At 41.1% G+C, this 25,348-nt stretch overlaps 2 protein-coding genes across 10 annotated transcripts in view; one reads left to right on the top strand and one right to left on the bottom strand.

Annotated features, from left to right (window-relative positions):
* Positions 1 to 1,880: 1,880 nt before the first annotated feature.
* Positions 1,881 to 19,332, bottom strand: LOC139409895 (DENN domain-containing protein 10-like). 3 transcript variants are annotated; one of them, XR_011634440.1, is made up of 11 exons: positions 8,095 to 8,202; positions 7,702 to 7,859; positions 6,789 to 6,985; positions 6,616 to 6,695; positions 6,359 to 6,507; positions 6,072 to 6,183; positions 5,117 to 5,217; positions 4,525 to 4,632; positions 4,244 to 4,338; positions 3,607 to 4,070; positions 1,881 to 2,511 (listed from the first exon to the last, which is right to left on the bottom strand). XR_011634440.1 is itself a non-coding variant. In XM_071155314.1 (11 exons), the coding sequence occupies exons 3-11, from the start codon at positions 7,745 to 7,747 to the stop codon at positions 3,903 to 3,905; spliced, it is 1,056 nt and encodes a 351-aa protein (XP_071011415.1). In that variant the 5' UTR covers positions 7,748 to 7,859; positions 8,095 to 8,133; positions 19,269 to 19,332; the 3' UTR covers positions 1,881 to 3,902. The 3 variants fall into 3 exon arrangements, 2 of the variants coding, with proteins under 2 accessions (XP_071011415.1, XP_071011403.1); XM_071155314.1 differs by adding an exon at positions 19,269 to 19,332 and having other exon boundaries at positions 1,881 to 4,070; positions 8,095 to 8,133; XM_071155302.1 differs by having other exon boundaries at positions 1,881 to 4,070.
* LOC139409852 (eukaryotic translation initiation factor 3 subunit A-like) overlaps positions 18,547 to 25,348 on the top strand; it is a 24,554-nt gene continuing 17,752 nt past the window's right edge. For 6 of the 7 annotated variants that reach the window (XM_071155289.1, XM_071155281.1, XM_071155257.1 and 3 more), the window contains exons 1-4: positions 18,554 to 18,723; positions 21,392 to 21,582; positions 22,534 to 22,670; positions 23,173 to 23,336. In XM_071155289.1, the coding sequence (XP_071011390.1) occupies positions 18,675 to 18,723; positions 21,392 to 21,582; positions 22,534 to 22,670; positions 23,173 to 23,336 (541 nt within the window). In that variant the 5' untranslated portion in view covers positions 18,554 to 18,674. Of the gene's footprint in view, positions 18,724 to 21,391; positions 21,583 to 22,533; positions 22,671 to 23,172; positions 23,337 to 25,348 lie in introns of all 7 variants that reach the window. The other variant, XM_071155273.1, reaches the window with a different exon arrangement.

Raw genomic sequence — 25,348 nt, 5'->3', positions numbered from 1 at the left:
CTCAGGTGAGAGATTCATTGCTGTTTGCAAAATCTGATTATTCCTCCGATATTGAAATTGGAACATTATCCAGGGCCATCTACATTGAACATGTGCCATTGGTAGGTCAAACTGAAGAAGAAAATGAAGAAACGCAAGAAGAATAAATGCCAGGGAGGGGGTGGTCAACCGTGCCCATAATTGATTTAGGCTTGTCCAAAATGGTTTATTTGGGGTATCAGGTTGATTGTGGAGGTCTGCACACTGCGAAATTCATAGTAATTTAGACAAAAAAATGCATTGAGATACCAATTTGTCATTAACATGCCAATCGCAACAAAAGCTCCATCTGAAGTGTCATTGCCAGAATCCATAAATGAAAGTGTCTGTGTTTTTATGAAGCATACAGTGCCTTGCGAAAGTATTCGGCCCCCTTGAACTTTGCGACCTTTTGCCACATTTCAGGCTTCAAACATAAAGATATAAAACTGTATTTTTTTGTGAAGAATCAACAACAAGTGGGACACAATCATGAAGTGGAACGACATTTATTGGATATTTCAAACTTTTTTAACAAATCAAAAACTGAAAAATTGGGCGTGCAAAATTATTCAGCCCCCTTAAGTTAATACTTTGTAGCGCCACCTTTTGCTGCGATTACAGCTGTAAGTCGCTTGGGGTATGTCTCTATCAGTTTTGCACATCGAGAGACTGAATTTTTTTCCCATTCCTCCTTGCAAAACAGCTCGAGCTCAGTGAGGTTGGATGGAGAGCATTTGTGTGAGCAAAATCTCCAGCTTGCTGTTAATAAAAAATTATTAATTTAATATTGACTTCAGCTGCCCCTGGTGGTAATTTCCACGACACCAAGATAATCCATCCACCTGACAGGTGTGGCATATCAAGAAGCTGACAAAACAGCATGATCATTACACAGGTGAACCTTCTGCTGGGGACAATAAAAGACCACTCTAAAATGTGCAGATTTATCACACAACACAATGCAACAGATGTCTCAAGTTGAGGGAGCGTGCAATTGGCCTGCTGACTGCAGGAATGTCCACCAAAGCTGTTGCCAGAGAATTTAATGTTAATTTCTCTACCGTTTAAGAGAATTTGGAAGTACATCCAAACGCCCTCACAACCACAGTATGGCGTCATTTATTTATTTTTTAAACTCAGATACTGCACTGTTGGTAAGAGCCTGTAAGTAAGCATTTCACTGTTGTATTCAGCGCACGTGACAAATAAACTTTGATTTGGGCGATCGGTTTGCTGATGTCAACCATGTTAACAGTGTCCCATGGTGGTGGTGGTGGAATGGTATGGGCAGGCATAAGCTACGGACAATGAACACAATTTAATTTTATCGATGGTCATTTGAATGCAGAGATACCGTGACGAGATCCCGACGCCCATTGTCATGCCGTTCGTCCGCCACCATCGCCTCATGTATCAACATGATAATGCACAACCCCATGACTCAAGGATCTGTACACAATTCCTGGAGACTGAAAATGTCTCAGTTCTTCCATGGCCTCCATACTCACCAGACATTGTCATCCGTTGAGCATGTTTGGGAGGCTCTGGATCGGCATGTGTAACAGCGTGTTCCAGTTCACGCCAATATTCAGCAACTTTCACAGCCAGTGAAGAGGAGTGGACAGCATTCCACAGGCCATAACTAGTAGCCTGATCAACTCTATGTGAAGGAGATGTGTCGTGCTGCAAATGGTGGTCACAACAGATACTGACTGGTTTTCTGATCCACGCCCCTACCCTTTTTTTAAAGGTATCTCTGACCAACAATATTCCCAGTCATATGAAATCCATAGATTAAGGCCTAATTAATTTATTTCAATTGACTGATTTCCTGAAATGAACTGTAACTCAATAAAATCTTTGAAATTGTTACATTTATTGTATATTTTTGTTCAGTATACAATATTTCACATATATTTCAGAATTAAAGAAAGAGATCTAACATGCTAAATCAAGGTTCTTGAGAACTCAAATTAATCTGTTAGCGGTTTTAAGATTAACTATTGAATTGCTGAACTATGGAATGCTATGTAAATGTTGTTATTGTATTATTGTCAAAACAAGAAAATGTCTGAATATCTCATTTGTCTCTTACATTGTGAAAAGTAGGCTGTTAGTATTGTTAAGAGTCAGGAATGCAATTGTGTGCAATACCTAACACCTGAGTTCTTCCCATTCTCCTTAACATGCCACTGTATGTATAATTACATACAGTGCCTTGCGAAAGTATTCGGCCCCCTTGAACTTTGCGACCTTTTGCCACATTTCAGGCTTCAAACAAAGATATAAAACTGTATTTTTTTGTGATGAATCAACAACAAGTGGGACACAATCATGAAGTGGAACGACATTTATTGGATATTTCAAACTTTTTTAACAAATCAAAAACTGAAAAATTGGGCGTGCAAAATTATTCAGCCCCCTTAAGTTAATACTTTGTAGCGCCACCTTTTGCTGCGATTACAGCTGTAAGTCGCTTGGGGTATGTCTCTATCAGTTTTGCACATCGAGAGACTGAAATGTTTTCCCATTCCTCCTTGCAAAACAGCTCGAGCTCAGTGAGGTTGGATGGAGAGCATTTGTGAACAGCAGTTTTCAGTTCTTTCCACAGATTCTCGATTGGATTCAGGTCTGGACTTTGACTTGGCCATTCTAACACCTGGATATGTTTATTTTTGAACCATTCCATTGTAGGATTTTGCTTTATGTTTTGGATCATTGTCTTGTTGGAAGACAAATCTCCGTCCCAGTCTCAGGTCTTTTGCAGACTTCATCAGGTTTTCTTCCAGAATGGTCCTGTATTTGGCTCCATCCATCTTCCCATCAATTTTAACCATCTTCCCTGTCCCTGCTGAAGAAAAGCAGGCCCAAACCATGATGCTGCCACCACCATGTTTGACAGTGGGGATGGTGTGTTCAGCTGTGTTGCTTTTACGCCAAACATAACGTTTTGCATTGTTGCCAAAAAGTTCAATTTTGGTTTCATCTGACCAGAGCACCTTCTTCCACATGTTTGGTGTCTCCCAGGTGGCTTGTGGCAAACTTTAAACGACACTTTTTATGGATATCTTTAAGAAATGGCTTTCTTCTTGCCACTCTTCCATAAAGGCCAGATTTGTGCAATATACGACTGATTGTTGTCCTATGGACAGAGTCTCCCACCTCAGCTGTAGATCTCTGCAGTTCATCCAGAGTGATCATGGGCCTCTTGGCTGCATCTCTGATCAGTCTTCTCCTTGTATGAGCTGAAAGTTTAGAGGGACGGCCAGGTCTTGGTAGATTTGCAGTGGTCTGATACTCCTTCCATTTCAATATTATCGCTTGCACAGTGCTCCTTGGGATGTTTAAAGCTTGGGAAATCTTTTTGTATCCAAATCCGGCTTTAAACTTCTTCACAACAGTATCTCGGACCTGCCTGGTGTGTTCCTTTTTCTTAACGGACCTCTGAGACTATCACAGTGCAGGTGCATTTATACGGAGACTTGATTACACACAGGTGGATTGTATTTATCATCATTAGTCATTTAGGTCAACATTGGATCATTCAGAGATCCTCACTGAACTTCTGGAGAGAGTTTGCTGCACTGAAAGTAAAGGGGCTGAATAATTTTGCACGCCCAATTTTTCAGTTTTTGATTTGTTAAAAAAGTTTAAAATATCCAATAAATGTCGTTCCACTTCATGATTGTGTCCCACTTGTTGTTGATTCTTCACAAAAAAATACAGTTTTATATCTTTATGTTTGAAGCCTGAAATGTGGCAAAAGGTCACAAAGTTCAAGGGGGCCGAATACTTTCGCAAGGCACTGTAGATGAATGCCTATGCTAATATTCAGTGTCCTCACACCACATGGCATGTTACATGATGTAGGAGATCAAGGGTCATATCTTGAGGAGCTGCTCAGCAGCTGCCAAGTGAAACAGGAAGTTCTCTGTAGCAGGCGGGAAGTGGCGCTGCTTTAAGGTCTCCAGGGTGATTTTAGAGTTCTCACATTCCTCGGCTAATGACGCCAAGTTAGCAAGGATCTCCCTCGTCTTTATGGAAATGTCCTGAAAACATCATAGCAAACAGACAGCTTTTTTCGTGATTGTGCTAAATACCGGGATACTTATTATAACATATTTACTGTATGAACACTGTTCATCTTTGAAAATGCATACCTCACACCTCTGATCACTGAAGAATGAATGGTAAGGATGTCATGTGTACTTTCAACTCTCACCTTGATAATCTGCCCGTCTGTTCTATCAGCATTCTCTGCAGACTGGACAATGACGAGCCCAATGTCTTTGTGCAGCTTTCCCATAGACATGGCCTCTTTGGTGTATAGAGTAGATAGGAGAGACATCATATTGTTTAAGAAATGGTGGATGCTTGAGGGAGGACTAGGTAGCAAGGTTTCTCTACATTCCGTTATTTATTTTTTTAGATACAGAGCATTCTTCACTTTGGCCAGACTGCCTTTTACAGTAATAGGAAGGAGATTAGAATTGAGACACCCACCTTTGGCACTCTGGGATATAGTAATCTCACTATCTGGGAGGTTTACATATACGTCAAACAAGTCCGATCTGTTCCTCACTTCTGGATCAACAAATCCTGCGATGTACCCTGCAGAGACAGTGAGCATATGGGTGAATCAACTATTCATTTCTTCACCATAAGGCTTTTCAGGGACAGTGCAGATGGGGGTACTCACAGAACTCTACGTTGAGAATCTCCAAGGAACATGTTTTCAAAACAACAGACAAGTAAATAAATGTACTGCAAGTCAATTATTGCATGAGTCTTCCTGTGTGTGTGTGTGTGTGTGTGTGTGTGTGTGTGTGTGTGTGTGTGTGTGTGTGTGTGTGTGTGTGTGTGTGTGTGTGTGTGTGTAGAACTGACTGTTGGGAGACAATGGGAATCTGGGTTGTGTTCATTAGGACACACAAAGGAAAACATTTTGCAAGAGAAAATGAACATTCTATTGGACATGTCAAGGAAGTCCCTGACTGTTACAGTCCATGTTCTTCTCTTTGGTGTTTAATGAACACGACCCTGTGGTCTGAATCAGTTTGCTTTAATGTGGATCTAATGAACCAGACATCCTCACCAGTGCACGTCCTGAGATTCTCGAGCTCACTGTCAGTCAGGTGGACATAAGGGTGCAAAATGGACCAGTCTTTCCTGTGCCATGTCAGAGCCGGAAGAGCTCTAGGAGGGAAAAATACAATAAAATCATACATTTGATATGAAGATGTCTGGTTCTCTCAAAAACATCAATTGTAATCCACTTCAACAATGAAGTCCATGAACAGTCAAAGGTCTGGGCCCAGTTTCCCCAAATCATCTTAAGGCAATCTTTATCGTTAGAACTTTCGTAGGACTATTGTTAAATCTCAGAGCCGTTTACCAAAACCATCGTTACTAAAGTTGCACTTGAAAAGGCTTGCTATTTAACGACGGCCTCAGACCACTAGTAGAACAGCTAAGTGCGTCGTTAGATGCTTTTTTTGCCCTTCCGCATCAAGATGTTTCTCTGTCTTTCTGTAACTGCTGATAACTTTAAACCGATTGTGACTACAAATAGAAAGTTGCCAATGTCTTTGCAAATGATACAAACAAGCGAAGGATATAAGATGCTTCAAATAAATACAGTATAGGCACTATACTATATTTCAATGATTTTGAAATACATTTCTTGTTAATTCAATTGAGTTTAATTCAGCTATTTGTATGCTACTGTCTGTTATTTTTGCCTACATGTGCACAAACGATGTGTCAAATCTTAATTTTGTGCATATAGGATAAGCATTAGAATAAGCCGCCTCAATATTTGTAGCCATAGGTGATAATATCTCATAGGGGCTGATCTGTCATCAGTATTGTGGAATAATTCTAATGTTAAGGTAAGACTTGAACGGGAGAAAACTGATCCGAAAGCAGCGGTTTCTTTCGATCACTTAGCGAACTCTCCCTCTCTGCGCGCTGGTGGTGTTTTGGGAAACGCATGTTACATCGTTGCCCATATTTTTTCCTCTGTGCATTTTCTCTATTGCCTTAGTCACCTTGTGAACTCCAACAGTGCTTCAACCTGAGGGTGATGGACCACGATCCTCTTCTTTAGCATAAGGGCTGTGTAAAGGATGATGGTCTCCATCCCAAACTGGGACACCACATCTGAAACAGTAAATCACAAGATAGTCTACCTAATCCTGGTAATCGAATGGGATCAGCTTCTTCAAGGAAATGCTTCTTTGCATACCAATAAGGAAACTGGACAGTGTCAAGCACCTTGTATGAACAATCATGTCCTTATACTGTAATAAGTGTTTTATATTTGTACATGTCTAACCTTTCACTGAGCCTGCTAAGTAGGCCTTCCTGACATCGTAGTCCTTGATGAGAAAGGAGCCATTCTCGTCACTCTGGCAGACGCCTTTGGTGAGGACTGCAATGTAACCCTCCATCATTTTCACGGGGCTTCCATGTTTGATGTATATCCTGAATGATAAAACACACATGAAGAAATGAATGAAGAAATATGTTTTGGGGAAGTATTAAATAAGCAGACATTTAGCCATGGGGGTGCATTAGCGTAGTATGCTGTACCTGCATAGTACTCGACTGAATGCTGCATACTTCTCAGGGTTGAAGTCCTTTGTTGTGACAACTATTGAAAAATGTGTGACCTAAAAAGAGAGAAATACGAGCAATATAATTTATCATTAGACCTACAGGTTAAAATTATTTAAATGAATGGAGAATTTCAAAACTAACTGTACCTTCTTTAGAGCGGTTGGTTCCTGCACCTCTACAGTGGATATGTAGTACCAGGTACGGCGGAACTGGCCAAACACAAAAGTGTGCAAGCCTCGGCTGTCCTGTCTGAGACAGCACTTACTGAGTAGGACCTCCCGGAGCTCAGCACTGACTGAGGGATAGCACCACACCCACAAGGTGTCTGCATTCACATCTTTCTCTGTGTGGGGAAGAATATGAGAATAACGTGTTATATTGTTTTCACGACTCATTATTATCAATATTACCAGATCTTTAACTAAATTAATCTGTTCTCATGCTTACAGGAAGTAACATCAAAGATGGTAAAATACTTCATCACATTGATATCACAGATAGAACAATGAGACAGATATTTCCCTGGATGTATAAATGTGAAGCATCCGGTTGGCGTTTCCACTGACTACCAAATATGGTAGTGAGAGGAAGCCCACTGGCGGGCAGTGGGAGAAGACTGGAAGGAGATGGATTTTGGCCGAAATTCTGCAAACCTTCTCATAAATTAAACATTTGATCTCAATACAGTTCTGTTCCCAAAACTAGAATCTGTTATGAACAGAACATACTAAGTTTTGTAGACTTCACCCTTTGCCAAAGTTTCTACAAATGTAGTTCTTTAGAAGGAGAGTAAAGACGAATTGAGTTATCGCATACACGCAGTTCACAGGCAGTTCACGCGCCAATAGGATCTCGCTAACTCGTGCTTGGTTCTACCCACTATGATTAATTTGCTCCCTGGAAACGACAAGCTGTGGTCTATCTTGGGTTAGTTAAACAAATCTTTGTTGATATCATGTGATCCCAGTCAAAGCCGAACAGGAGCAAACTTGGCACGCATCAACCAAAAAAAGCAGGGTAAAAATTCTTAGAAAAGGGGAAGGATACGTCTTTCCTTACCAATTAACCCAACGCTTAACATGAGCTGAGTTTCTGGTGCCGCCATATCCCATCACAATTCTGTTGTACTGTGGGAGTTGACAATTAGGGACTCATGACAGCTCGTCTTGAGCAAGGAAGTACTTTCACCAAATGAACAGCTAGCTAGCTGTTCCTAACTGTTTGGAGATAGGATGAGCACGAAAGAAGAGTAAAACATGTTCATTAGCTCTAGCAGGTTAGAGGCTATACCGAAATCAACAAATTAGCCACAATGAATGATTAGCTACAAGTAGTTCGACAGTGATAACATTTGATTTGAGAAGCCATGCACAGTTTGATGATAACAGTCTAAGGCTTCTAGCTAGCTACAGTATAGGACACACAAAGTTGATGAAAGTACAGTTACTGTACCGTGTGTCTGGTCCAGATCTGCGATTGGATTTAGCGAATCTACAAAATGTATAAATGATTAGCTAACATTGATGCTTTCAAAACACACAAGCATTGTGAACCAATCGCATTTGAGGTCATGTGATCATACGTAAAATGTTCTAAATAAAAGTCCCCCGAAAAACTGTTACAGGACGTTTTTCTGATTTAAAAATCACAAAACGTATAGTTAAAAGTTACTCAAACATTTGAAAATTAACAAATATAGATTCACTGTATTATTATTCTTAACTATAGCCTAATGATAACGCTTTTCGTTATAGTGCCCTGTAAAAAACAATACCAACACTGTTGCTGGAAGTATTAGTGGTTTTCTAACTACTGTCAACTCGTAACAGAACAGGATTTAAACATGTTTTGAAGATAACATTTTCACATTGGCCCCGTCCAGGGATAACTTTGGACGGGGATCCTTGGGAAGTCCCTACCCCATTGAAGTTGAAATTTGCAATGGTTAACACAAGGATTGGGGTAGGGTAAGGGTAGGGGTTAGAGTTTATGGTAAGGATGTCCCAATAATCCCGGATAGCATTGAACCTCACCAAATAACTTAATCCCAATGTTTATTTCATGATTGTGCCGCTTGCATGGTTTATGAACAAAATCTATTCAGTGTTTTGTGTTATTTTTGGCATGGGATTTTTATTGTATTCAAAACTAAAAGGTGAATAAAATGAAAATCTAACTCACTTGACCTATTGTTATTTCCCCTCTAGGAAACCTGCAATGACATAGATGCATGACCTGCCTGGATATGAGCAACATGGAGAACAGTGCCATCTAGTGAAATGAAAAATAAACTATTATTACAGATAATTTAAATGAACAATATTGAACTTTCAATCATTAATTCGTTGTCAACTCATGTATATTGAAGACTGCAAAAGCAATTTGTTTAATACACATTTCGATGTCCCCTTATTAAAATAATTACATGTACCGATTACATGTTTTATTTAATGTATTTAATGTATTTAATGTAACCACTAGCACTCAACAATAAGACTTAACACCTCCTACAATAGCATGAAAAGAGGAGGGTAGGAACAATGAAACAGAATAAGGCATCTTGATACAGCCAAATGTATCATTTGTGATTGTTCAAGTAAACGGAAGACCTCTATTTTGAAGCTTTTTGCGCGACTTGGACCCGTTAATGACGCTTATTTTTTCATTCGTACTCCAGGACGACCCACGTGACCTAATGAAACCGTTGTCGCTCGCTTCCATATGCCGCGTTCAAAACAATATTAAAATCAAAAATATTGGACTTTAGTGCATTCGAGACAACTGGGAACTTGAAAAAACGAGCTCCAACTGGGAAAAATTGTTTTGAACGGTCATGCAACTCGGAATTCCAACTTAAACCTCTTTCTAGACCTGAAGATCACTGACGTCATGATTTGACCTCGTATTTTTCCGAGCTCCAAGTTGTCTTCAACGCACCAATAGCCACAAAGTAATAAACCACGCCTATTTCTACAATTTATCTTCTGAAAAATGTATTTTAAACCTAGCCCTAACCACACTGCTAACTGTATGCCTAACCCAATGCTTAATTTAAGAACAAAAGGCTTATTTAGGTTTTCATATATATAGCCTATGTTGACTTTGTGGCTATGGAATATGATGCTGCATTTTGATGCATTGTGCAGGTGTCGCTCCACCATTTCCTGGTTGCTAAAATTCTAATAGTTTGCCTAATTTCAGTTTATGTGACAAAACAAGCAAGTATAGTGTGAATAATCCTAATACCAACTAAACCGCTGTGAAATATATATTTTCCATGAGAAAAAATATAGTATTTTCAGCTGTCTGAAGCAGGTGTACAAAGCCTAATTTAAAATTCAAAACCTACATTTGAGAACGTGAAGCATAGGAATTGCACACATAGCACATATCTACTGCTTCTGAGACTTGCTTTCAATGAGAATGACAGATCTATAACATAACTTTTCTATGTAGATTTGATTGGGTCCCCCCCAAAATGTAAATATTGGAGCTGTAATTCCTTTTATCCTCAAGATGAATATCAATGTATCACCAATAAATGTATCTAAAATTGTATTTAATTGAACTATGTGTTCACACAACGTCTGATTTTAATTTCACATTAAATGCAACTTTTCAGGGAAGTTAGGAACCAATATACACAGGCAGTTAGAAAAGCTAAGGCTAGCTTTTTCAAACAGAAATTTGCATCCTGTAGTACTAACTCAAAAAAGTTCTGGGACACTGTAAAGTCCATGGAGAATAAGAGCACCAGCTGCTCACTGCTCTGATGCTAGGGAACACTGTTACCACCGATATATCCACTATATTTGAGAATTTCAATAAGCATTTCTCTATGACTGGCTATGCTTTCCACCTGGCTATCCCTACCCCGATCAACTGCCCGGCACCCTCCACAGCAACCTGCCAAAGCCCCCACCATTTCTCCTTCACCCAAATCCAGATAGCTGATGTTCTGAAAGAGCTGCATAATCTGGACCCATACAAATCAGCCGGGCTAGACAATCTGGACCCTCTCTAAAATTATCTGCCGAAATTGTTGCCACACCTATTACTAGCCTGTTCAACCTCTCTTTCGTATTGTCTGAGATTCCCAAAGATTGGAAAGCTGCCGCGGTCATCCCCCTCTTCAAAGGGGGTGACACTCTAGACCCAAACTGCTACAGACCTTAATCTAGCCTACCCTTGTAATGGTTTTCCTGTGGTGAAATAGAAGCGGACCAAAACGCAGCGTGGTTATATTGATTCATGTTTAATGAAAAAACGATAAACACGAACACTACAAAACAATAAATGTGGAAACCCAAAAAACAGCCCTATCTGGTGCAAAACACAGAGACAGGAACAATCACCCACAAACACACAGTGAAACCCAGGCTACCTAAATATGGTTCCCAATCAGAGACAATGACTAACACCTGCCTCTGATTGAGAACCATATCAGGCCAGACATAGAAATAGACAAACAAGATATCCAACATAGAATGCCCACTCAGATCACACCCTGACCAACCAAAACATAGAAACATACAAAGCAACATATGGTCAGGGTGTGACAACCCTGTCTTTCTAAGGTCTTCGAAAGCCAAGTTAACAAACAGATTACTGACCATTTCGAATCCCACCGTACCTTCTCCGCAATGCAATCTGGTTTCAGAGCTGGTCATGGGTGCACCTCAGCCACGCTCAAGGTCCTAAACGACATCATAACCGCCATCGATAAGAGACATTACTGTGCAGCCGTATTTATCGACCTGGCCAAGGCTTTCGACTCTGTCAATCACAACATTCTTATTGGCAGACTCGGCAGCCTTGGTTTCTCAAATGATTGCTTCGCCTGGTTTACCAACTACTTCTCCGATAGAGTTCAGTGTGTCAAATCAGAGGTCCTGTTGTCCGGACCTCTGGTAGTCTCTATGGGTGTGCCACAGGGTTCAATTCTCGGGCCGACTCTCTTCTCTGTATACATCAATGATGTTGTTCTTGCTGCTGGTGATTCTCTGACCCACCTCTACGCAGACGACACCATTCTGTATACTTCTGGCCCCTCTTTGGACACTGTGTTAACTAACCTCCAAACGAGCTTCAATGCCATACAACTCTCCTTCCTTTGCCTCCAACTGCTCTTAAACGCAAGTAAAACTAAATGCATGCTATTCAATCGATCACTGTCCGCACCTGCTCGCCCGTCCAGCATCACTACTCTGGACGGCTTTGACTTAGATGACGTGGACAACTACAAATACCTAGGTGTCTGGTTAGACTGTAAACTCTCCTTCCAGACTCACATTAAGCATCTCCAATCCAAAATTAAATCTAGAATTGGCTTCCTATATCGCAACAAAGCATCCTTCACCTATGCTGCCAAACATAGTTAAAACTGACCATCCTACCGATACTCGACTTCGGCGATGTCATCTATAAAATAGCCTCCAACACTCTACTCAACAAACTGGATGCAGTCTATCACAGTGCCATCCGTTTTGTCACCAAAGCCCCATTCACTACCCACCATTGTGACCTGTACGCTCTCGTTGGTTGGCCCTTGCTTCATACTCGTCGCCAAACCCACTGGCTACAGGTTATCTACAAGTCTCTGCTAGGTAAAGCCCCGCCTTATCTCAGCTCACTGGTCACCATAGCAGCACCCACTCGTAGCTTGCGCTCCAGTAGGTATATCTCACTGGTCACCCCAAAAGCCAATTCCAAGTTTGGTCGTCTTTCCTTCCAGTTCTCTGCTGCCCATGACTGGAACGAACTGCAAAAATCTCTGAAGCTGGAGACTCACATCTCCCTCACTAGCTATAAGCACCAGCTGTCAGAGCAGCTCACAGATCACTGCACCTGTACATAGCCCATCTGTAAACAGCCCATCTATCTATCTACCTCATCCCCATACTGTATTTATTTATTTATCTTTCTCCTTTGCACCCCAGTATCTCTACTTGCACATCCATCTTCTGCCGATCTACCATTCCAGTGTTTAATTGCTATATTGTAATTACTTCGCCACCATGGCCTATTTATTTAACTTAACTTAACTTAACTTACCTCATTTGCACTCACTCTATATAGACTTTTTGTTTTCTTTTGTTCTACTGTATTATTGACTGTATGTTTTGTTTATTCCATGTGTAACTCTGTGTTGTTGTATGTGTCGAATTGGTATGCTTTATTTTGGCCAGGTCGCAGTTGCAAAGGAGAACTTGTGCTCAACTAGCATACCTGGTTAAATAAAGGTGAAATATATATACAGTGCCTTGCGAAAGTATTCGGCCCCCTTGAACTTTGCGACCTTTTGCCACATTTCAGGCTTCAAACATAAAGATATAAAACTGTATTTTTTTGTGAAGAATCAACAACAAGTGGGACACAATCATGAAGTGGAACGACATTTATTGGATATTTCAAACTTTTTTAACAAATCAAAAACTGAAGAATTGGGCCCTACCCCGGGCAACTGCCCGGCACCCCCCACAGCAACTCGTCCAAGCCTCCCCATTTCTCCTTCACCCAAATCCAGATAGCTGATGTTCTGAAAGAGCTGCAAAATCTGGACCCCTACAAATCAGCCGGGCTAAACAATCTGGACCCTCTCTTTCTAAAATGATCTGCCGAAATTGTTGCAACCCCTATTACTAGCCTGTTCAATCTCTCTATCGTATCGTCTGAGATTCCCAAAGATTGGAAAGCTGCCGCGATCATCCCCCTCTTGAAAGGTGGAGAGACTCTAGACCCAAACTGCTATAGACTTATATCTATCCTACCCTGCCTTTCTAAGATCTTCGAAAGCCAAGTTAACAAACAGATTACCGACCATTTCAAATCCCACCGTACCTTCTCCGCTATGCAATCTGGTTTCAGAGCTGGTCATGGGTGCTCCTCAGCCTCGCTCAAGGTCCTAAACGATATCATAACCGCCATCGATAAGAGAAATTACTGTGCAGCCATATTCATCGACCTGGCCAAGGCTTTCGACTCTTTCAATCACCACATTATCGGCAGACTAAACAGCCTTGGTTTCTCAAATGACTGCCTCGCCTGGTTCACCAACTATTTCTCCGATAGAGTTCAGTGTGTCAAATCTGAGGGCCTGTTGTCCGGACCTCTGGCAGTCTCTATGGGGGTCCACAGAGTTCAATTCTTGGGCCGACTCTCTTCTCTGTATACATCAATGATGACACTCTTGCTGCTGGTGATTCTCTGATCCACATCCACACAGACGACACCATTCTGTATACTTCTGGCCCTTCTTTGGACACTGTGTTAACTAAACCCCAGACGAGCTTCAATGCCATACAACTCTCCTTCCTTTGCCTCCAACTGCTCTTAAATGCTAGTAAAACTAAATGCATGCTCTTCAACCGATCGCTGCCCGCACCTGCCCGCCCGTCCAGCATCACTACTCTGGATGGTTCTGACTTAGAATATGTGGACAACTACAAATACCTAGGTGTCTGATTAGACTGTAAACTCTCCTTCCAGACTCACATTAAGCATCTCCAGTCCAAAATTAAATATAGAATCAGCTTCCTATTTCACAATAAAGCCTCCTTCACTCATGCTGCCAAACATACTCTCGTAAAACTGACCATCCTACCGATCCTCGACTTTGGCGATGTCATTTACAAAATAGCCTCCAACACTACTCAACAAATTGGATGCAGTCTATCACAGTGCAATCCGTTTTTTCACCAAAGCCCCATATACTACCCACCATTGCAATCTGTATGCTCTTGTTGGCTGGCCGTCGCTTCGTACACTACGCCAAGCCCACTGGCTCCAGGTCATCTTCAAGTCTCTGCTAGGTAAAGCCCCGCCTTATCTCAGCTCACTGGTCACCATAGCAGCACCCACCCATAGCACGTGCTCCAGCAGGTATATCTCACTAGTCACCCCCAAAGCCAATTCCTTTGGCTGCCTTTCCTTCCAGTTCTCTGCTGCCAATGACTGGAACGAACTGCAAAAATCACTGAAGCTGGAGACTCACATCTCCCTCTCTAACTTCAAGCACCAGTTGTCAGAGCAGCTCACAGATCCTTGCACCTGTACATAGCCCACCTGTAAATAGCCCATCCAACTACCTCATCCCCATACTGTATTTATTTATTTATCTTGCTCCTTTGCACCCCAGAATCTCTACTTGCACATTCTTCTTCTGCACATCAATCACTCCAGTGTTTCATTCGTATATTGTAATTACTTTGCCACCGTGGCCTATTTATTGCCTTACCTACCTTATCTTACCTCATTTGCACACACTGTATATAGGCTTTTTCTACTGTATTATTGACTGTAAGTTTGTTTATTCCATGTGTAACTCTGTGTTCTTGTATGTGTCGAACTGATTTGCTTTATTCTTGGTCAGGTAGCAGTTGTAAATGAGAACTTGTTCTCAACTAGCCTACCTGGTTAAATAAAGGTGAAATATATATATATTTTAAAGTGATACAGCAATGTCACGAACCCCCCCAATGTCATATCTTTAGAAGCTTCTGATAGGCTAATTTACATAATTTGAGTCAATTGGAGGTGTACCTGTGGATGTATTTCAAGGACTACCTTCAAACGCAGTGCCTCTTTGCTTGACATCATGGGAAAATCAAAAGAAATCAGCCAAGACCTCAGAAAAACAATTGTAGACCTCCACAAGTCTGGTTCATCCTTTGGAGCAATTTCCAAACGCCTAAAGGTACCACGTTCATCTGTACAAACAATAGTACGCAAGTATAAACAACATGGGACGAAGCAGCCGTCATACCGCTCAGGAAGGAGACGTGTTCTGTCTCCTAGAGATGAACGTACTGTGGTGCGAAAAGTGCAAATCAATCCCAGAACATCAGCAAAGGACCTTGTGAAGATGCTGGAGGAAACCGGAACAAAATCATCTACATCCACAGTAAAAAGAGTCCTATATCGACATAACCAGAAAGGCCGCTCAGCAAGGAAGAAGCCACTGCTCCAAAACCTCAATAAAAAAGCCGGACTATGGTTTGCAACTGCACATGGGGACAAAGATCATAGTTTTTGGAGAAATGTCCTCAGGAAGTGAAAGCTTGGTTGCAAATGGGTCTTCCAAATGGACAATGACCCCAAGCATACTTCCAAAGTTGTGACAAAATGGCTTAAGAACAACAAAGTCAAGGTATTGGAGTGGCCATCACAAAGCCATGACCTCAATCCTATAGAAAATGTGTAGAGGACTGAAAAAGCGTGTGTGAGAAAGGAGGCCTACAACCTGACTCAGTTACACCAGCTCTGTCAGGAGGAATGGGCCAAAATTGCAGCCTACATACAGACTTGAAATCATTGGCCACTTTAATAAATGGATCACTAGACACTTTAAATAATGCCAATTTAATCATGTTTACATATCTTACATTACTCATCTCACATGTATATACTGTATATTATACCATCTATTGCATCTTGCCTATGCCCGCTCTGTCATCGCTCATCCATATATTTATATGTATATATTCTTATTTCATTCCTTTACTTAGATTTGTGTGTATTAGGTAGCTGTTGTGGAATTGTTAGATTACTGTTAGATATTACTGCACTGTCGGAACTAGAACCACAAGCATTTCGCTACACTCACAATAACATCTTCTAACCATGTGTATGTGACCAATACAATGATTTTATTTGATTCCATATGTGTTATTTCATAGTTTTGAGGTCTTCACTATTATTCTTCACTATTTGTCTTCACTATGATTTACTTTTCTGCTCTTTTGTACACCAGTATTTTAACTTGCACATCATCATCTGCACATCTATCACTCCAGTGTTAATTTGATAAATTGTAATTACTTCGCTACTATGGCCTATTTATTGCCTTACCTCCTCACGCCATTTGCACACACTGTATATAGACTTTGTAATGTTTTTTTCTATTGTGTTATTGACTGTACGCTTGTTTATTCCATGTGCTGTTGTTTGTGTTGCACTGCTTTGCTTTACCTTGGCCAGGTAGCAGTTGCAAATGAGAACTGGTTCTCAACTGGCCTGCCTGGTTAAATAAAGGTGAAAAATAATATATAATTATACAATGTAGAAAATAGTACAAATAAAGAAAAACCCTTGAATGTGTAGGTGTGTCCAAACTCTTGACTGGTACTATATATTTAATTATTTACTTTGCTACTTACTGCCTGTCTAGCTATGAAAAGCGCTTCGTGTACATACGGGAACTTATGTCGTTACTGATGTAGGCCGCTCACGAGCAAGGTTGCCATGTTCGTGATTATCCTGTAATAGCATACTTAGAAAACGATGTCACGGGTGAGAATGTATTGCTCGAGCATTTCATTTTATTTTATTTACCTCTTAAGTGACCCGTGGCAGTCTTCGCATTTCTCTTTAAAAAAATATATATATTTATTTCACTGTGACCTGTTGCTGCCGATTTTACATGCCATTGTAAGCTACCATTTGATACAATAAATATGTTTAAATGACTATCACTGGAGTCATTGCAAATCAATTTTTTGCCACTTGTGTAGTCTACTTGGAGTTGGCAAACTGATTTAATAAATAGCCTATAACTTCAGTGTATTGTTGTTGTAGCCTTGTGTTATTATGCAATCATTAACGGACATGTTTAGTTAATTAAATTGGAAGTTATCAAAGCCATCGCTATTTCAGATCAGTTGTTAGAATGCATTAGATTGATGGTAACAGTAGTACCAGATTAGGCTAAAGGAAAAAATGTTAAAACACTGTCTGTTGTTGACAAGCATATTCAGTTCATATACATATTATTAGTATTTAATATGTAATTGAAATTACGACTCAATCCTCAGTAGCCTATTCTAGTAGGCTATTGGGAAGCACACGCACTTCGTACCTTGAAATCGCCAAACTATTAATGTTGAACAAAAGAGTCCATTTGAATTCAGCAAGCTGCTAAATCTTTCATTTTACATCTTGTTTACATTTTGCTTAGACTACTGTAGACTATCTGAAATAAGATGTAGGCCTATCTGGGGCTATAGGCTACCTGCATCTATCTCAGCAAACCATGGCAAAGTTGAATTACAACCATACACCTAGAATTTTGTCTGTAGTCGATGCCTATTGAAACGACAAGTCAAATGGGCCATTTATAACTGTTTGGAGTCTTAACATTGGGCATATAATAAAAGGCACAATTGCCAGAAAATAGCCTAACAGTTTTTTAAAGTTGCAATAAGGCACCTCCAAGGTTTATAATTAAGAAATAAGGCCCGAGGGGTTGGGGTATATGGCCAATATACCACGGCTAAGGGCTGTTCCTATGTACGAATCAACGCGGCCCAAAGCAGTGGTATATTGGCCATATTCCACAACCCCTCGGGCCTTATTGCTTGATTATAAACGGGTTCAAGCCCTGAATGCTGATTGGCTGACAGCCGAGCCACAGACGTGGTATATCAGACCATATACCATGGGTATGACAAAAAAAATACTTTTATGTTGGTAATCAGTTAATAATAGCAATAAGGCACCCTGGGGTTTTGTGGTATATGGCCAATATTACAGGGCTAACGCCTGTATCCAGGCTCGTCATGTTGCGTCATGCTTAAGAACAGCCCTTAGCCATGGTATATTGGCCATACCCTATTGCTCAATCATAGCAGTCAAACGAGTTAATTCGACATTCCTTGATGGAAAATGATCTGACGAGTTTAATAAGGGCAAATTGTATTTACTCTTGCAACATATGCAAATGAGTTTATTATGTCATGTCATAGTTTGCAATAATTATTATTTTGATAAACTTGTAACTACTATACATGTGGCAACTCTCCTCTTGCTGTGGGGGAAGAATTAGGCTATTTTTCATGCCTTTTAGTGCGGGTTTTGAGTAGTCGTTTTTGTAGTCGTCTGTTAGGATTTTTTCGAACCTGGCAACCCAGCTCACGAGGTTAATTCCTTTCCCAGGAGCTTGTAGAGTGGGTGAATGCCTGGCTCGGATGGACCGGTGAAATTAGTAAAATTCACCTAAACCAACCTTCTCTTCATTCCGCGAGCAAGGTCATAAAATGCCGGCATATTTCCAACGACCGGAGAATGCTCTCAAACGAGCAAATGGTGAGTCGTAGAGGGTAATTTCCTAGATGTCATCGCTTGCTAGCTAGCAAGCTACACTAGCTAGCCCAAGTTATGTGTATTCATTGTTGGCTTGCCATGGCTAACGTAACAGCTTGCTACGCATGGCGGGGAAGCCATGTTTCAAGTATACGCTCGTTCAGGCCACCAGTGTCACTAGGCCTAAGAGTTAGGGTTCCACCACCCACAATGACATTAAATGTGTCATGGCCCTGCCAATTCAGCAAGATTAGCCGCTTGGAATCGAAAATCACACAAACACAAATCAGATTGTCCCACTGACATGAAAAAAGTACCTGCCATCTTTGCTCACACTGACCTAGATACATTTAAACATCAGCACATCCTAGCCCTGAAGGGCTAACGTATTAACTTATCCCGTCATCGTCAAGCTGAGATAATACGCGGCTAACTAGAAGTGACACAGTGAGCAATTTGTCCAACTCGCTTTGATGTCCGTAACTAATCGGTTTAGGCCACATGTAACGTTAGTTAACTATTATATATATATATTTTTTTACATTTACCTTGATTTAACTAGGCAGGTCACTTAAGAGCAAATTCTTATTTACAACAACGGCCAAATCCGGACGACTCTGGGCCAATTGTGCGTCGCCTTATGGGACTCCCAATCACAGCCGGATATGACGCAGCCTGGATTGGAACCAGGGACTGCAGTGCTTTCTGACTACACGCGAGCGTTGCAAAATAAATTGAGAAATCTATGTTATTCAATTATTGCACTCACACTGCTTGCGGCGTCAACCAGCGTTTGCGTTGCAAAGGGCTAAAATAGAAGTCCTTTCTATTTCTGACTCAGATCGAGCTGAAAGTCCGGCCTCCCCCATCTTCTCATTGATTTATAGAAGCAGGTACCCACGTGCCATCTCATTGGTTATACCTACGTAGGTGACTGAAAGACGAACTGTGTTGCCGGTAGTCTTAGTAATACTATGAAAGTTTAGATGCCAATCACCATATAAGTTCAAAGATGAAAAAGCCTGTAAGGAAGAGAGATGACTAAAAACGATTCGGTTGACCGTTTTATGTGTGGATTAATTGCCAGAGTAGAGGACCTTGTGCATTTCAGGTAAAATAACAACTCAATGTTTATATCCCAGGACAAATTAGCTAGCAACAGCACGCTAGCTAAATAGGACAAATTAGCTAGCAAGTGCAAGCTAACTAGCTATATTGCCATAAATGTTTAATGCTTTTTGACCTGTCCCCTACTCCGCCAATTAATCCACACATAAAACGGTCAACCGAATTGTTTCTAGTCATCTCTCTTCCTTCCAGGCATTTTCTTCTCTTGACTTTATATTGCGATTGGCAACTTTCATAAAATAGGTGCATTACCACCACTGACCTCGTTCATCTTTCAGTCACCTACGTGGGTATAACCAATGAGGAGATAGCACGTGGGTACCTGCTTCTATAAACCAATGAGATGGGAGAGGCAGGACTTGCAGCACGATCTGCATCAGAAATCGAAAGGACTTCTATTTTAGCCCTTGGCAACGCAGATGTTCGTTGGCACGCGCGAGCAGTGTGGGTGCAATAATTGAATAACGTAGATTTCAAAATGTATTTTGCAAGGAGAGCGCTGTGGTCAGCTTGTTAGACCGCTTCGCCAATCGGGAACTATCAACTGAAAAGCAACAAGTGCTGCTGGTTAATGTTTTTTTAGAATTGTCTTTGGGCTCCTGAGTGGCGCGGCGGACTAAGCTCTCTATCTCAGTTCTAGAGGTGTCATTACAGACCCTGGTTTGAACCCAGGCTGTATCATAACCGGCCGTAATTGGGAGTCCCATAGGGTGGTGCACAATTGGCCCAGCGTCGTCTGGGTTAGGGTTTGGTCGTATGGTATGCCGTCATTGTAAATAAGAATTTGTTCTTGACTTGCCTAGTTAAATAAAGGTTAAATAAAATAAAGATTGCATAACCAAAACAAGGCCATACTAAGATTGTCAATCAATTGCAGTAGCTAGCTAGCTAGCTAGTCACCTTTAATTAGGATTAATGAGTCAGTTGACACATCTTGCCGTTATATTGTCGCTTAGTAGTACCAATAGTTGTTGTTAGTCAACATATAGCTGGTTTGGGGAGTAGCTACCCCATTCATAGACGCTAACTGCTTTAGCGCCTCTGATGATAGTATGTTCTGGTCGGGGATCTTTTGTTAAGGAAGACAGATGGAAGATATAGGTGGTCACCAGTGCCAATTAGCTATCTAGCGCAGTCTTAACACGTGTGTAAGGGTAACTGGGGAAGAAGTGTAGTTTGTCAACTGGAGGCACATAGCGTATGGATCTGTGCAAAACTGGTACAGTAAGTGTATATTTTTGTTTTGCAAGCAATGGTTATTGACGTTTCTAAACTTTAAAATACAGCGTCGGAATTGTAGTTCACACGCAGCCAACCGTGGGGGAAGCTAACTGCTGAAAACCCTATGTATAATAAGACAGGTTTTCAAAGGCTAAGGAGTAGCTAGCTAAATGGTTAGGTTTATAGCTCTACCTTCAACTATCAGATTGGTTTTTAAACCATTTGGTGTCCCATGAATATACATGTTAGCAGCAACTGACTCACCTTCCAAACTATTATGCTGTTTGCCTCCATTTTTATGTAATTTGCTGTGTTTGTACAGAGTTCTTGGAGGTTGGCAAAAAGCAGCCAGCTTTGGATGTCTTGTACGATGTCATCAAGAGCAAAAAGCATCGAACATGGCAGAAGATCCACGAGCCCATCATGGTCAAGTACCTGGAGCTCTGTGTTGACCTGCGCAAGAGCCACCTGGCAAAGGAGGGTCTCTACCAGTACAAGAACATCTGCCAGCAGGTCAGTGGAAGCACACCCAGCCCTATCCTACTTCGTCACTCACCTGCCGGAGTTAAAGGTCCACTGCATACGTTTTTATCTCAATATCAAATAAATATCTTACTGTGATTGTTTTCAATTAAAATGGTCAAAAAGAAATAGATTTTCAGTAAGAGCAATTTCTCAAGCAATCATTTTGATTGGACTGTCAGGGAGTGGTCTGAGTGGGGATTGGAAAACTGAAAACTACCTGTTATTGGCAGAAAGGTTTGGAACTCTTTATTATTGGTCTATTAACTAATTTACTGCCTGGTGATGCCACCAGCCAGGCCGAAACTCCACCCCACCAAAACAGGCAGAAATTTCAGGCGCTCTTTTCAAGCAGCTCTTACACTAAAATAGAGCTATCATCATTTCCACAGTATTATTCCAACCTCATTTTATACAGTACCAGTCAAAAGTCTGGGCACACCTACTCACACACCTACTCATGCAAGGGTTTTTCTTTATTTTTACTATTTTATACATTGTAGAATAATAGTGAAGTCATCAAAACTATGAAATAACACATATGGAATCATGTAGTAAGCAAAAAAGTATTTTACAAAATATATTTTATATTTGAGATTCTTTAAAGTAGCCACCCTTTGCCTTGATGACAGCTTTGCACACGCTTGGCATTCTCTCAACCAGCTTCATGAGGAATGCTTTTCCAACAGTCTTGAAGGAGTTCCCACATATGCTGAACACTTGTTGGCCTCTTTTCCTTCACTCTGCGGTTCAACTCATCCCAGACCATCTCAATTGGGTTGAGGTCAAGTGATTGTGGAGGACAGGTCAAATAAAGAAAAACCCTGGAATGAGTAGGTGTGTCCAAACCTTTGACGGGCACTGTGTATATATTAAAAATAGGAAAATCAATTTTTTGACTACACTGGGCCTTTAAGCATGAGCCTCTATTTCATGATATAGGTGAACATCAAATCCCTCGAGGATGTGGTCCGAGCCTACCTGAAGTTGGCCGAGGAGAAGACCGAGACCGCCAAGGGGGAGTCACAGCAGATGGTCCTGGACATTGAGGACCTTGACAACATCCAGACTCCTGAGAGGTATTTATTTAACCAGGAAATAGCTTTGAGGTATGGGGCTATTAAAACTTTATTGTGATGGGCTGATACTATAATTCAGATATATTGGACTATCTGCACACTTATTGTTAGTACCTTTAATGGTGGTAACCATGCTAACAGTCATGCTTCACCTCTGCTGTAAACCATTCAAGTGGTGGTGTATACCACCACAGTTGTATAACTGACTAGGGGGATACATTCAACTGAAATGTGTCTTCCGCATTTAACCCAACCCCTCTGAATCAGAGGTGCGGAGGGCAGCCTTAATCGACACCCATGTCTTCAGCGACCGGGGAACAGTGCCCCTTGCTCAGGGGCAGAACGACAGATTTTGTACCTTGTCAGCTCGGGGATTCGATCCAGCAACCTTTCGGTTACTGGCCCAAAGCACCTACCCGCCAGGCTACCTGCCACCCCACAATGTTGACGGTGCAGTTCTGTGAGCTCAAGTATTGATGCATATCTTCTTGTGTGATCCTAGTGTACTTCTGAGTGCTGTGAGTGGTGAAGACACCCAGGATCGTACAGACCGTCTGCTGCTCACTCCTTGGGTGAAATTTCTGTGGGAATCCTACCGCCAATGCCTGGACCTGCTGCGTAACAACTCCAAGGTGGAGCGCCTATACCATGACATTGCCCAACAAGGTGAGCACAATCTGTATATTAAACATGATGTACAGGGTGGGAAATTAACTTTTTGGTCCAACAGCCGCTGTGGCAGATAGCTGGAGAGAAAAAAAATCCATCTAATTACACCAAAAATAACAAAAAATGGATGAACATGCTTTGTAGTGTTTCTAAAACAATAAATGTATTACTAGTAAGAAGTAATGTGGTATATTGCTCTGTTGAATTTTTGTGACCGGAGTCTTTTAACCAATCATTTAGATACAATAGTAAAACAGACACAGTTCTACAACTGAACATCACAAATCAAGTGATAAGTCTTATTTATTATTATTAGTTCAGGGCTCTAATGCTGACATTTTTTACAGTGAGTACATACGTCTGTTTAGGAGCACAATGCAATTATTTGAGTGTTTTAATGATAAGGAATGACTAAAAGTTTATGAATAAAAGTTTTTGAAGTGTTCCATGTTCAATCAAGCACTATGTACCCAAATATTTGAGTAATTTAGGTGAGACAGAAATGTTCAGCTGCTCCTTTAAACTTCTACATTTGGGCTTTGGATTTATTTATTTCCCCCCCAAATGCTGTGTTAAACGCCAACGTGGCTGGGGAAATAGTCAATTCTCCTTCACCAATGCCAAAATCTACCCACGTGGCGGGTGTTCATTTTCCACCCGGATGATGTACATGAGGGCTTGGTAACTAGATTCAGCCGCTGCAGATTTTTGTCAGAGAGGACGGTTGGGGGGGGGGGGGGGTGGAAAATATTAGTAAGCCCAAAAAGATTGTATTTGAAAATAACAATAATTTCATACCCGTGCCTGGTCTGAGTGTAGGTTTGATATTATCTAACAATCTTGTTATTAGAAATATATATTAGTCTGAGATGCGTAAGTGTAGTATGCTGTGGCTTAGTTTTTTTCCTAATGTTAGGTTTACTCACACTCTGTCACTATATCACAGTATGAAGTGTTATTATTAGGGATGCACGATATATCGGTGAATATAAAGGAATCGCCCGATATTAGCTAAAAATGCCAACATCGGAATCGGCCCGATGTCTAGTTTAACACTGTGTTAAAACCGATGTCAAAGCTACCGTGCATACCTATGTAACGTAGGTACATGACGTAATAACGGCACGTAAAATTTTGCGCTACATGTGCGACACAGCATTCCTAACCTAGCCCACATTTGCTGTGTGGATCGAGCAGTCAACAAGTCGAGCAGTAATTTGAAAGAGTAAGACAATATCAGCGAGACAACTCAAAGGCGAAGTCCATTAAAGCCAAGATAATGGAAATCATTGCCCTTGACAATCAACCGTTCTCTGTCGTGGGTGATGTTGGTTTTCACCGACTGGTCGAGCACCGGTACACACTACCAAGTGCGCTATTTTTCAGATGTTGCCCTACTGAAGTTACAAAGTAGTAGCGTCACTGCTATTAGCTTCACGACATACATACTATGGAACGCCGTTTGGGTCTTTGTATGTCAAAAAAGATACAGTAGCACTGTCAAAGCTGGACAAAACAGTCTGCAAATAAGCAAACACCGGCGACGAACTATGTGTTTACAATACCGCGTTGGTAATAAAGCATAATTTGTTTGACCGCAACAGGTGTTGCTAGCTTTAGCTTGGTATCTAGCTAGCACCAATACAACCAGCCTGAAAACAATGACCAGTAGAAACTGCAGTCATTTTCATTATTCTTAGCAATGATTTAGGAATCCTTGTGAGTAAGTATTAGCTATGTTGCCACTTGTTATTCGCCTATTGAAATTGAACTTCAAAATAAGTAGCTTGCCAGCTACTTAACCCTGTTGCGCAAAGCTAACGTTAAAAGCAGCCAGCTAGCTTCATCGGGCTAGTGAGGCTCGACCGGATCGGTCGTGTGTGTTGTGAAGCTAGCCACAATAAGGATTAGGCACAATAGTGGAATTTGTGGTTTGCCTTCAAAATAAAAGTATTTAATTGACAGTGATCCAAATGAATACAAAGAGTAGAATTATGCCATACTTTTAT

This window comes from Oncorhynchus clarkii, chromosome 1 (assembly GCF_045791955.1).
Source record: "Oncorhynchus clarkii lewisi isolate Uvic-CL-2024 chromosome 1, UVic_Ocla_1.0, whole genome shotgun sequence".
Taxonomy (NCBI): Eukaryota; Metazoa; Chordata; class Actinopteri; order Salmoniformes; family Salmonidae; genus Oncorhynchus; species Oncorhynchus clarkii.
This window is presented reverse-complemented; position numbering and strand designations above follow the sequence as displayed.